Source organism: Salvelinus fontinalis, chromosome 24 (genome assembly GCF_029448725.1).
Source record: "Salvelinus fontinalis isolate EN_2023a chromosome 24, ASM2944872v1, whole genome shotgun sequence".
Taxonomy (NCBI): domain Eukaryota; kingdom Metazoa; phylum Chordata; class Actinopteri; order Salmoniformes; family Salmonidae; genus Salvelinus; species Salvelinus fontinalis.
In genome coordinates, this window is record NC_074688.1 from 38,664,345 (window position 1) to 38,677,111 (window position 12,767).

At 46.3% G+C, this 12,767-nt stretch overlaps 1 protein-coding gene across 1 annotated transcript in view; it reads right to left on the reverse strand.

Moving 5' to 3' along the window:
• The window catches only part of LOC129822407 (collagen alpha-1(XXVI) chain-like), a 57,534-nt gene extending 45,137 nt beyond the window's left edge, over positions 1 to 12,397 (reverse strand). The window contains exons 1-3 of the mRNA XM_055880675.1: positions 11,848 to 12,397; positions 11,392 to 11,514; positions 11,170 to 11,273 (exon numbers count right to left, since the gene is read on the reverse strand). Of these exons, the coding sequence (XP_055736650.1) occupies positions 11,170 to 11,273; positions 11,392 to 11,514; positions 11,848 to 12,014 (394 nt within the window). The 5' untranslated portion in view covers positions 12,015 to 12,397. The remainder of the gene's footprint in view (positions 1 to 11,169; positions 11,274 to 11,391; positions 11,515 to 11,847) is intronic.
• Positions 12,398 to 12,767: the final 370 nt, after the last annotated feature.

Below are 12,767 nucleotides of genomic sequence, written 5' to 3' on the forward strand. Positions count from 1 at the left end.
AAGGACTACAGAGACAACCAAAAGGACTACAGAGACAACCAAAAGGACTACAGAGACAACCAAAAGGACTACAGAGACAACCAAAAGAAGTTTACTAAGGGTTGGTAACAGGCTGATTGGTCAGCTATTTGAGCCAGTGAAGGGTGCTTTACTATTCTTGGGTAGCAGAATGACTTTAGCTTCCCTCCAGGCCTGAGGGCACACACTCTCTAGTAGGCTTAAACTGAAGATGTGGCAAATAGAACTGGCAATATCGTCTGCTATTACCCCCAGTAATTTTCCATCCAAGTTGTCAGACCCTGGTGGCTTGTAGTTGTTGATACACAACTATAAGTGTTTCACCTCTTCCACACTGACTTTATGGAATTACAATTCTTGTCTTTCATAATTTGGTCCGATATACTTGTATGTGTAGTGTCAGCGTTTGTTTCTGGCATGTCATCCCTACGTTTTCTTATCTTGCCAATGAAAAAGTCATTAAAGTAGTTGGCAATATCAGTGGGCTTTTTGATGAATGAGCCATGATGGAGCCGAGCACCGATAGGGAAAGACACTGTTGTCAGATAGAGACACAGATAGACTCCCTCTTTAATCAGTCTCACCCCACGCTCCAAACTCCCTCTTTAATCAGTCTCACCCCACGCTCCAAACTCCCTCTTTAATCAGTCTCACCCCACGCTCCAAACTCCCTCTTTAATCAGTCTCACCCCACGCTCCAAACTCCCTCTTTAATCAGTCTCACCCCACGCTCCAAACTCCCTCTTTAATCAGTCTCACCCCACGCTCCAAACTCCCTCTTTAATCAGTCTCACCCCACGCTCCAAACTCCCTCTTTAATCAGTCTCACCCCACGCTCCAAACTCCCTCTTTAATCAGTCTCACCCCACGCTCCAAACTCCCTCTTTAATCAGTCTCACCCCACGCTCCAAACTCCCTCTTTAATCAGTCTCACCCCACGCTCCAAACTCCCTCTTTAATCAGTCTCACCCCACGCTCCAAACTCCCTCTTTAATCAGTCTCACCCCACGCTCCAAACTCCCTCTTTAATCAGTCTCACCCCACGCTCCAAACTCCCTCTTTAATCAGTCTCACCCCACGCTCCAAACTCCCTCTTTAATCAGTCTCACCCCACGCTCCAAACTCCCTCTTTAATCAGTCTCACCCCACGCTCCAAACTCCCTCTTTAATCAGTCTCACCCCACGCTCCAAACTCCCTCTTTAATCAGTCTCACCCCACGCTCCAAACTCCCTCTTTAATCAGTCTCACCCCACGCTCCAAACTCCCTCTTTAATCAGTCTCACCCCACGCTCCAAACTCCCTCTTTAATCAGTCTCACTCCACGCTCCAAACACCCTCTTTAATCAGTCTCACCCATCTCTCCTTCTCACCCCACGCTCCAAACACCCTCTTTAATCAGTCTCACCCATCTCTCCTTCTCACCCCACGCTCCAAACACCCTCTTTAATCAGTCTCACCCATCTCTCCTTCTCACCCCACGCTCCAAACACCCTCTTTAATCAGTCTCACCCATCTCTCCTTCTCACCCCACACGCCTGAATGTGGAACAGACTGAGTGGCATCCCTCCCTCAGTCCAGCAGGTTTACACCTCATCTCAGGGAAGAGGAGAATTGGCCAGTTCTCTATATATGGATAGGATTGTACTCGTACATGAAAACACATTTCAAACAAAGGTTATACAACTCAACTACTTCCTTACACTCCTGAAACTATTTTGTTTTCCCATGAACCATCGTCTAGGTCAGGGAATGGCAACTGACAGCCTGGCCCTCCTTTTGTAGTCAAATTACCACACCTATGAGCCAATCTGTTAAACACACTTGTATACATCAGACACAGCTGATTACTGTAACTGTAGTCAGATCTTATTTTACCTGTTTTCCTGTCGAAAAGTCCTTATGACAGATGCCACTGTATATCTGCTAAGATTTGGCTGAACTCTCAGTCCAGCCTCCCTCAGCGTCAATCCGTGGTTCACAACATGGTCCACTAGTGTTGCACGAATGTCATTTGATAAGTTTGGTCCTCTTCTTCTTTGTGCACGTTCTCCTCCTGCTTCAGGTCTTGCTCGACCTCTGGCTCGGGCTCTGCCTCTTCTTCTATCTCCTTCTCCTCCTCTGTGTACTCCTCCTCTCACCCTCACTCTTCTTCTGACTCCTTCCATTTTGGTTGAACCTACCTGCTGCATTTTTATAGTGCTTAAACCTGATTGGTGTGTCTACAATTTAGCTATCATGTGTTTGTGCAACTGATGGCTGTGTTTAACAGATTGGCTCATAGGTGTGGTAATTTGACAGTCAGTGCTTTGGAATTGCAAGGAAGTGACATCATGATATACTTCTGTGTCTGATGTATACAAGTGTGTTTAGTGTTTTGCAAATCACTGTGTGTAATGTTTTGCAAATAGTGTGAAGCTGACAATGTGCTTAGAGTTGTGCAAATCTAGCCTTGTGTTTTGCTCCTTGTGTGTAAGGTATTGCTAATTGTGGGAAAAGTTACATTTTAGTGTGTCAGCAATCGTAAAAAACTGTAAACAATTGAAAAAAACTGTAATGTCTAACGTTGCTAAATGACACAGTCACTAATGGTTATTATGACTCCACCTCTCATTCAGGAGGCTGTTGGACTAGGAGAGAGGTGGACAGAGAGGCCTAACAAAATGGACACGGCCCTGCCTTGAAATGGGCCACCATGCAGCTAAGGCGTGTGTGAGTGTGTGTATGTGTATGCGTGTGTGTGTATGTGTGTGTGTATGTGTATGTGTGTGTGTATGTGTATGTGTGTGTGTGTGTGTGTGTGTGTATGTGTATGTGTGTGTGTGTGTGTGTGTGAGTGTGTGTATGTGTGTGCGTGTGTGTGTATGTGTGTGTGTATGTGTATGTGTGTGTGTATGTGTATGCGTGTGTGTGTGTGTGTGAGTGTGTGTATGTGTGTGTGTATGTGCATGTGTGTGTGTGTGTGTGAGTGTGTGTATGTGTGTGCGTGTGTGTGTATGTGTGTGTGTATGTGTATGTGTGTGTGTATGTGTATGTGTGTGTGTGTGTGTGTGTGTGTGTATGTGCGTGCGTGCGTATCTAAGATGCAAGGTGCCCCTGGAGCATTACGTTCATGTTCACTGTGTGATGATGTATGTACACTGTCTTCAGAAAGTTCTCCCACATTTAGTTGTTTTACAGCCTGAATTTAAAATGCATTCAATGGAGATGTTTTGTCATAAAAACAATACCCTATAATGTCACAGACTAATTATGTTTTTAGAAATGCTTTCAAATTAATAAAAAAATGTGAAGTTACTTTGGATGGTGTATCAATAGTAGTGACACCCAGTCACTACAAAGATACAGGCGTCCTTCCTAACTCAGTTGCCAGAGAGGAAGGAAACCGGTCAGGGATTTCATCATGAGGCCAATGATGACTTTAAAACAGTTACAGAGTTTAATGGCTGTGATGGGAATAAACTGAGAATGGATCAACAACATTGTAGTTACTCCACAATACTAACCTAAATGACGAGAGAAAACATGCATCCTGTTTGCAATGCGGCACTAAAGCAAAACTGAAAAAAATGTGGTAAAGAAATTAGCTTTATGTCCTGAATATAAAGCGTTATGTTTTGGGCAAATCAAACACAACACATCAATGAGTACCATTCTTCATATTTTCAAGCAGAGTGGTGGCTGCATCATGTTATGTGTATGCTTGTTATCGGCAAGGACTAGGGAGTTGTTTAGGATAAGAAAGAAACAGGATAGAGCTAAGCACAGTCAAAATTCTAGAGGAAAATTTGGTTCAGTCTGCTTTCCAACAGACTCTGGGAGACAAATTCACCTTTCAACAGGACAATAACTTAAACACAAGTCCAAATATACACTGGAGTTGCTTACCAAGATTACAATTTTTTTAAACCTTTATTTAACTAGGCAAGTCAGTTGGGCCAAATGTGCACCGCTCTATGGGACTCCCAATTACAGCTTGTTGTGATACAGCCTGGAATTGAATCAGGGTGTCTAGGGTGACGCCTCTAGTGTAACAGTATAGCTTCCGTCCCTCTCCTCGCCTCAAACCAGGACCCTCTGCACACATCAACAACTGACACCCACGAAGCATCGTTACCCATCGCGCCACAAAGCCATGGCCCTTGCAGAGAAAGGGGAACAACTACTTCAGGTCTCAGAGCGAGTGACGTCACCGATTGAAACACTATTAGCGCGCACCACCGCTAACTAGCTAGCCATTTCACATCGGTTACACTAGCACTGAGATGCAGTGCCTTAGACCACTGTGCAACTCGGAAGCATTGAATGTTCTTGACTGGCCTAGTAACACTTTTGACTTAAATCTGCTTGAAAGTCTATGGCAAGACTTGATAATGGCTCTCTAGCAATGATTAACAATAAACTTAACAGAGCTTGAAGAATTCTTTAAATAATAATGTGCAAATATTGTACAATCCAGGTGTGCAAAGCTCTTAGAGACTTACCCAGAAAGACTAAGCTGTAATCGCTGCCAAAGATGATTCTAACGTGTATTAACTCAGGGGTGTGAATACTTATGTAAATGAGATATTTCTGTATTACATTTTCAATAAATGAACTAAAATGTCTAAAAACATGTTTTACTTTGTCTTTATGGGGTATTGTGTGTAGATGAGTGAATGTTTAAAAAAAATCAATTTAGAATTTAGGCTGTAACACAACAAAATGTGGAATAAGTCAAGGGGTATGAATACTTTCTGAAGGCACTGTGTGTGAAGTAAGTGAGTGTGGTGCTTGCCAAAGTGTGAAGGTATATTTAGTAGACTAAACCCTGGAGACCAAAGAGCTGGGGCCTACACTCCACATCCTCCCACTCTGTTTTCAGTCAGTCTGAACGCTTCTAGTGGTTCCCCCCAGTCCAACCTCTCTCTTTACTGGACTGGGAGTCTCTAGTGGTTCCCCCCAGTCCAACCTCTCTCTTTACTGGGCAGGGAGTCTCTACTGGTTCCCCCCAGTCCAACCTCTCTCTTTACTGGACTGGGAGTCTCTAGTGGTTCCCCCCAGTCCAACCTCTCTCTTTACTGGGCAGGGAGTCTCTACTGGTTCCCCCCAGTCCAACCTCTCTCTTTACTGGGCAGGGAGTCTCTAGTGGTTCCCCCCAGTCCAACCTATCTCTTTACTGGGCAGGGAGTCTCTAGTGGTTCCCCCCAGTCCAACCTCTCTCTTTACTGGACTGGGAGCCTCTAGTGGTTCCCCCCAGTCCATCCTATCTCTTTACTGGGCAGGGAGTCTCTAGTGGTTCCCCCCAGTCCAACCTCTCTCTTTACTGGACTGGGAGCCTCTAGTGGTTCCCCCCAGTCCAACCCCTCTCTTTACTGGATTGGGAGCCTCTAGTGGTTCCCCCCAGTCCAACCCCTCTCTTTACTGGGCAGGGAGTCTCTAGTGGTTCCCCCCAGTCCATCCTATCTCTTTACTGGGCAGGGAGTCTCTAGTGGTTCCCCCCAGTCCAACCCCTCTCTTTACTGGGCAGGGAGTCTCTAGTGGTTCCCCCCAGTCCAACCTCTCTCTTTACTGGGCAGGGAGTCTCTAGTGGTTCCCCCCCAGTCCAACCTCTCTCTTTACTGGGCAGGGAGTCTCTAGTGGTTCCCCCCAGTCCAACCCCTCTCTTTACTGGACTGGGAGTCTCTAGTGGTTCCCCCCAGTACAACCTATCTCTTTACTGGACTGGGAGCCTCTAGTGGTTCCCCCCAGTCCAACCTCTCTCTTTACTGGGCAGGGAGTCTCTAGTGGTTCCCCCCCAGTCCAACCTATCTCTTTACTGGACTGGGAGCCTCTAGTGGTTCCCCCCAGTCCAACCTCTCTCTTTACTGGGCAGGGAGTCTCTAGTGGTTCCCCCCAGTCCAAACTCTCTTTTTACTGGACTGGGAGTCTCTAGTGGTTCCCCCCAGTCCAACCTATCTCTTTACTGGACTGGGAGTCTCTAGTGGTTCCCCCCAGTCCATCCTATCTCTTTACTGGGCAGGGAGTCTCTAGTGGTTCCCCCCAGTCCAACCCCTCTCTTTACTGGGCAGGGAGTCTCTAGTGGTTCCCCCCAGTCCAACCTCTCTCTTTACTGGGCAGGGAGTCTCTAGTGGTTCCCCCCCAGTCCAACCTCTCTCTTTACTGGGCAGGGAGTCTCTAGTGGTTCCCCCCAGTCCAACCCCTCTCTTTACTGGACTGGGAGTCTCTAGTAGTTCCCCCCAGTCCAACCTATCTCTTTACTGGACTGGGAGCCTCTAGTGGTTCCCCCCAGTCCAACCTCTCTCTTTACTGGGCAGGGAGTCTCTAGTGGTTCCCCACAGTCCAACCTATCTCTTTACTGGACTGGGAGCCTCTAGTGGTTCCCCCCAGTCCAACCTCTCTCTTTACTGGGTAGGGAGTCTCTAGTGGTTCCCCCCAGTCCAAACTCTCTTTTTACTGGACTGGGAGTCTCTAGTGGTTCCCCCCAGTCCAACCTATCTCTTTACTGGACTGGGAGTCTCTAGTGGTTCCCCCCAGTCCAACCCCTCTCTTTACTGGGCAGGGAGTCTCTAGTGGTTCCCCCCAGTCCAACCTCTCTCTTTACTGGACTGGGAGTCTCTAGTGGTCCCCCCCAGTCCAACCTCTCTCTTTACTGGACTGGGAGTCTCTAGTGGTTCCCCCCAGTCCAACCTCTCTCTTTACTGGGCAGGGAGTCTCTAGTGGTTCCCCCCAGTCCAACCTCTCTCTTTACTGGACTGGGTGCCTCTAGTGGTTCCCCCCCAGTCCAACCTATCTCTTTACTGGACTGGGAGCCTCTAGTGGTTCCCTCCAGTCCAACCTCTCTCTTTACTGGACTGGGAGCCTCTAGTGGTTCCCCCCAGTCCAACCTCTCTCTTTACTGGACTGGGAGCCTCTAGTGGTTCCCCCCAGTCCAACCTATCTCTTTACTGGGCAGGGAGTCTCTAGTGGTTCCCCCCCAGTCCAACCTCTCTCTTTACTGGACTGGGAGTCTCTAGTGGTTCCCCCCAGTCCAACCTCTCTCTTTACTGGGCAGGGAGTCTCTAGTGGTTCCCCCCAGTCCAACCTCTCTCTTTACTGGACTGGGAGCCTCTAGTGGTTCCCCCCCAGTCCAACCTATCTCTTTACTGGACTGGGAGCCTCTAGTGGTTCCCTCCAGTCCAACCTCTCTCTTTACTGGACTGGGAGCCTCTAGTGGTTCCCCCCAGTCCAACCTCTCTCTTTACTGGACTGGGAGCCTCTAGTGGTTCCCCCCAGTCCAACCTATCTCTTTACTGGGCAGGGAGTCTCTAGTGGTTCCCCCCCAGTCCAACCTCTCTCTTTACTGGGCAGGGAGGCTCTAGTGGTTCCCCCCAGTCCAACCTCTCTCTTTACTGGGCAGGGAGGCTCTAGTGGTTCCCCCCAGTCCAACCTCTCTCTTTACTGGACTGGGAGCCTCTAGTGGTTCCCCCCAGTCCAACCTCTCTCTTTACTGGACTGGGAGCCTCTAGTGGTTCCCCCCAGTCCAACCTCTCTCTTTACTGGACTGGGAGTCTCTAGTGGTTCCCCCCAGTCCAACCTCTCTCTTTACTGGGCAGGGTGCCTCTAGTTGTTTTCCCCCAGTCCAACCTCTCTCTTTACTGGGCTGGGAGTCTCTAGTGGTTCCCCCCAGTCCAACCTCTCTCTTTACTGGACTGGGAGTCTCTAGTGGTTCCCCCCAGTCCAACCTCTCTCTTTACTGGGCAGGGTGCCTCTAGTTGTTTCCCCCCAGTCCAACCTCTCTCTTTACTGGGCTGGGAGTCTCTAGTGGTTCCCCCCAGTCCAATCTCTCTCTTTACTGGGCAGGGAGCCTCTAGTGGTTCCCCCCAGTCCAACCTCTCTCTTTACTGGGCAGGGAGTCTCTAGTGGTTCCCCCCAGTCCAACCTCTCTCTTTACTGGACTGGGAGTCTCTAGTGGTTCCCCCCAGTCCAAACTCTCTCTTTACTGGACTGGGAGTCTCTAGTGGTTCCCCCCAGTCCAACCTCTCTCTTTACTGGGCAGGGAGTCTCTAGTGGTTCCCCCCAGTCCAACCTCTCTCTTTATTGGGCAGGGAGCCTCTAGTGGTTCCCCCCCAGTCCAACCTCTCTCTTTATTGGGCAGGGAGCCTCTAGTGGTTCCCCCCCAGTCCAACCTCTCTCTTTATTGGGCAGGGAGCCTCTAGTGGTTCCCCCCAGTCCAACCTCTCTCTTTACTGGACTGGGAGCCTGCGGTTTGCGGTGCCCCGCCTCCCCAAGGCCACACGCTTTACAAGACTCTCTACCTCGCTTTTATATGTTTCAAAGAGCCTATTTTTCAACCCCTTCACTATAATGGGGAAATATGGGGGACCAGATCCTGTAATCACAGACAGACCGTATGGATCTTGTTATCATACCATCTAACACAGGTCACAATGTAAGGTTGTTAAATACTCTAAAAACGTCTCCTGTATATATTTTATACGTCCCTTCATCCACTATAGGAGATGTAAATCCTACAATAACAGCAAGCATCAGCTCTTACCCTTTTCCCCCCAGAAATCTGACACCAGAGCTGATAATCAACAGTTTTAGTCATCCATTAAACATTTCTCTATCAATGGTGACCTTGTAAATAAATTATGTTTCATTTTGACAAATTTTCTGCGCCTACAATAGCTGACAGCCTCCTCTCTCTGTCTCCCTCTCTCTCTCTCTCTCTCTCTCTCTCTCTCTCTCTCTCTCTCTCTCTCTCTCTCTCTCTCTCTCTCTCTCTCTCTCTCTCTCTCTCTCTCTCTCTCTCTCTCTCTCTCTCTCTCTCTCTCTCTCTCTCTCTCTCTCTCTCTCTCTCTCTCTCTCTCTCTCTCTCAGACACAAAAGCATCTTGATTAAAGGCCTGAGGAGTATGTATACAACTACAGAGCCTCAGCAGCCCTTTTTTTATTAGTGTGGAACATGTTCCTAAATGTAATCAAAAACAGGCTCCTTAGTCCCAACCTTTAATTCAACACACCTGAAGTTCCCAAATCTACAGTACTGTAGCAGTATCTCAACCAGCACAGTAATGTACTGTAGCAGTATCTCGCCCAGCACAGTAATGTACTGTAGCAGTATCTCAACCAGCACAGTAATGTACTGTAGCAGTATCTCAACCAGCACAGTAATGTAGTGTAGCAGTATCTCAACCAGCACAGTAATGTACTGTAGCAGTATCTCAACCAGCACAGTAATGTACTGTAGCAGTATCTCAACCAGCACAGTAATGTACTGTAGCAGTATCTCAACCAGCACAGTAATGTACTGTAGCAGTATCTCAACCAGCACAGTAATGTACTGTAGCAGTATCTCAACCAGCACAGTAATGTACTGTAGCAGTATCTCAACCAGCACAGTAATGTACTGTAGCAGTATCTCAACCAGCACAGTAATGTACTGTAGCAGTATCTCAGCCAGCACAGTAATGTACTGTAGCAGTATCTCAACCAGCACAGTAATGTACTGTAGCAGTATCTCAGCCAGCACAGTAATGTACTGTAGCAGTATCTCAACCAGCACAGTAATGTACTGTAGCAGTATCTCAGCCAGCACAGTAATGTACTGTAGCAGTATCTCAACCAGCACAGTAATGTACTGTAGCAGTATCTCAACCAGCACAGTAATGTACTGTAGCAGTATCTCGCCCAGCACAGTAATGTACTGTAGCAGTATCTCAACCAGCACAGTAATGTACTGTAGCAGTATCTCAACCAGCACAGTAATGTACTGTAGCAGTATCTCAACCAGCACAGTAATGTACTGTAGCAGTATCTCAACCAGCACAGTAATGTACTGTAGCAGTATCTCAACCAGCAGTTGATCATAACTACAGTACTTCCCACGGTTACTTTTCTCCCTCATGTGCCAGGTAAAAGCTCTATGCACTTATTCCTCCTCAGCCATACGAATGTCAAGTCTGAGTCTGTTACAGTCCCCATACAACACCAACTAGCGAACACCTTTAAAAAGACCTTCCCTCAGTATATTAAACATTTTACTGACCAAACACATACAGTATTTTAGAATGTATGCTTTGCCAAAGTAAGATGATCGCCTGAGGACATGGAGAAAAGGTAGAGGATTATAACCAGTGGTGTAGTGGAGGGTAAACGCCAAGTAAAACACAGTTTATAAGGCTTTTGAGAGGAAAAGGAATGCATTGAAAGTATAGGAAGCGTTACGTTTTTCCACTGTGACCGGAGGTCAGAGTTTACCCACCTATTTTGTTTACCACTTCATCACTGATTATATGGGTTTATATTAGGGTGAGGAAAGATAGAGTGTTATATGGGTTTACATTAGAGTGAGGAAAGACAGAGGGTTATATAGGTTTACATTAGGGTGAGGAAAGATAGAGGGTTATATGGGTTTACATTAGAGTGAGGAAAGATAGAGGGTTATATAGGTTTACATTAGGGTGAGGAAAGATAGAGGGTTATATGGGTTTACATTAGGGTGAGGAAAGATAGAGGGTTATATAGGTTTACATTAGGGTGAGGAAAGATAGAGGGTTATATAGGTTTACATTAGGGTGAGGAAAGATAGAGGGTTATATGGGTTTACATTAGGGTGAGGAAAGATAGAGGGTTATATAGGTCTACATTAGGGTGAGGAAAGATAGAGGGTTATATAGGTTTACATTAGGGTGAGGAAAGATAGAGGGTTATATAGGTTTACATTAGGGTGAGGAAAGATAGAGGGTTATATAGGTTTACATTAGGGTGAGGAAAGATAGAGGGTTATATAGGTCTACATTAGGGTGAGGAAAGATAGAGGGTTATATAGGTCTACATTAGGGTGAGGAAAGATAGAGGGTCATATTGGTTTACATTAGGGTGAGGAAAGATAGAGGGTTATATAGGTTTACATTAGGGTGAGGAAAGATAGAGGATTATATAGGTTTACATTAGGGTGAGGAAAGATAGAGGGTTATATAGGTTTACATTAGGGTGAGGAAAGATAGAGGATTATATAGGTTTACATTAGGGTGAGGAAAGATAGAGGGTTATATAGGTTTACATTAGGGTGAGGAAAGATAGAGGGTTATATAGGTTTACATTAGGGTGAGGAAAGATAGAGGATTATATGGGTCTACATTAGGGTGAGGAAAGATAGAGGGCATGATTATGAGTGTGATTTCTCACCTTCTCGACATTCCTCTCCTACAAACCCAGGACAACACCTCCACTCCCGAGCTGTGACCTGCCGATAGGCCACCTTGTAAGACGGCCTGACCACGGTCCTGTAGCTGACGGAGGGACAGGGTCAACACAGGAACATCTTCATGTGAACTATTGCTACTATATACACTATAAGATGGCATTTATATCAAAACAGTACTCTGGGGTCGCCTGGTCCAGTCCTACCTGATGAGTTTGGAGCAGGGTCCTGGCCAACGGCAGCCTTGGAACACTCTCTGTACCGTGGTCTCTGTCCCATTGTGCACCTGGCACTTCACTGTCCTCAACACAGTGTACTGGCACCAGTTCCTGTAATCACATACAGACCATATGGATCTTGTTATCATACCATCTAACACAGGTCACAATGTAAGGTTGTTAAATACTCAAAAAACGTCTCCTGTATATATTTTATACGTCCCTTCATCCACTATAGGAGATGTAAATCCTACAATAACAGCAAGCATCAGCTCTTACCCTTTTCCCCCCAGAAATCTGATACCAGAGCTGATAATCAACAGTTTTAGTCATCCATTAAACATTTCTCTATCAATGGTGACATTGTAAATAAATTATATTTCATTTTGGCAAATTCTGGCCATCCTCACAATGGATTCTCTCCGTGCGTCATGGTGTGCTCACCTGAGGTGAATGTTCGATCCGCTGCCTGGTGAACCTGTGGTCGCGCTCTGCTCCGAGTTGACGCTTTGACCAGTCACTCCGGGAAACTGGTAAATAAATCCCGTTCCCGTCGAATGACAGACCAAACATATCCATATTATGCACAGAGCGCACGGGAGCGATGTCATTGCCAAATGGCGTCTCCACAGAGTTAGAAAGCGCTAGTTGCTGTCGGCTTTCGTTGATAAAAAAAAAGAAGTGAGTTTGAAACCCTTCGAAGAGTTAGATCTTTGTCAGATTTGGGGCAGGCAGAATAAATACACCGTAGTAGCCAACGGTACAGCGTTTAAGAGTTCGCCATGGTGCAGAATACAAGACAGAGCGCTGGATAAAACCAATAACTCAAGTCAAAATGCATTACACTGAAACCCCATGCCCAAGGAATAATCTGCGTTTTAAGCACTACTCTGACGTTGGACCCCCCTGCGAGGATGAAGGAGTCAGATATCTACTGTAGCTGGTGCGCGTAAAAAGCGTGAAGTCTGGTGAGGTAGAAAACCACAAGTGACCACTGTCTCATCAGGAAACGCTTTTAATAGGAGAGATTTTAGGACGTAAATCGGCTGCTTCTCACAATTTTGATTTAGAATAAAGGTTAAATTGCAAGGAATTTAAAACGATTTCACTTAATCCTATGGATTATAAGAGCACATCCTGTCACATTTTAGGGACTCTACGTTATTTATAATGAGTGATACATGGAGAAAATCGGATCTCAGAAATGAAAATGGATGGCCCTCCCTTCAGTAAAATACACTATCGTTCAATAGTTTGGGGTCACTTAGAAATGTCCTTGTTTTCCATAAAAACATACATGAAATGAGCTGCAAAATGAATAGGAAATATAGTCAAGAAGTTGACAAGGTTATAAATAATGATTT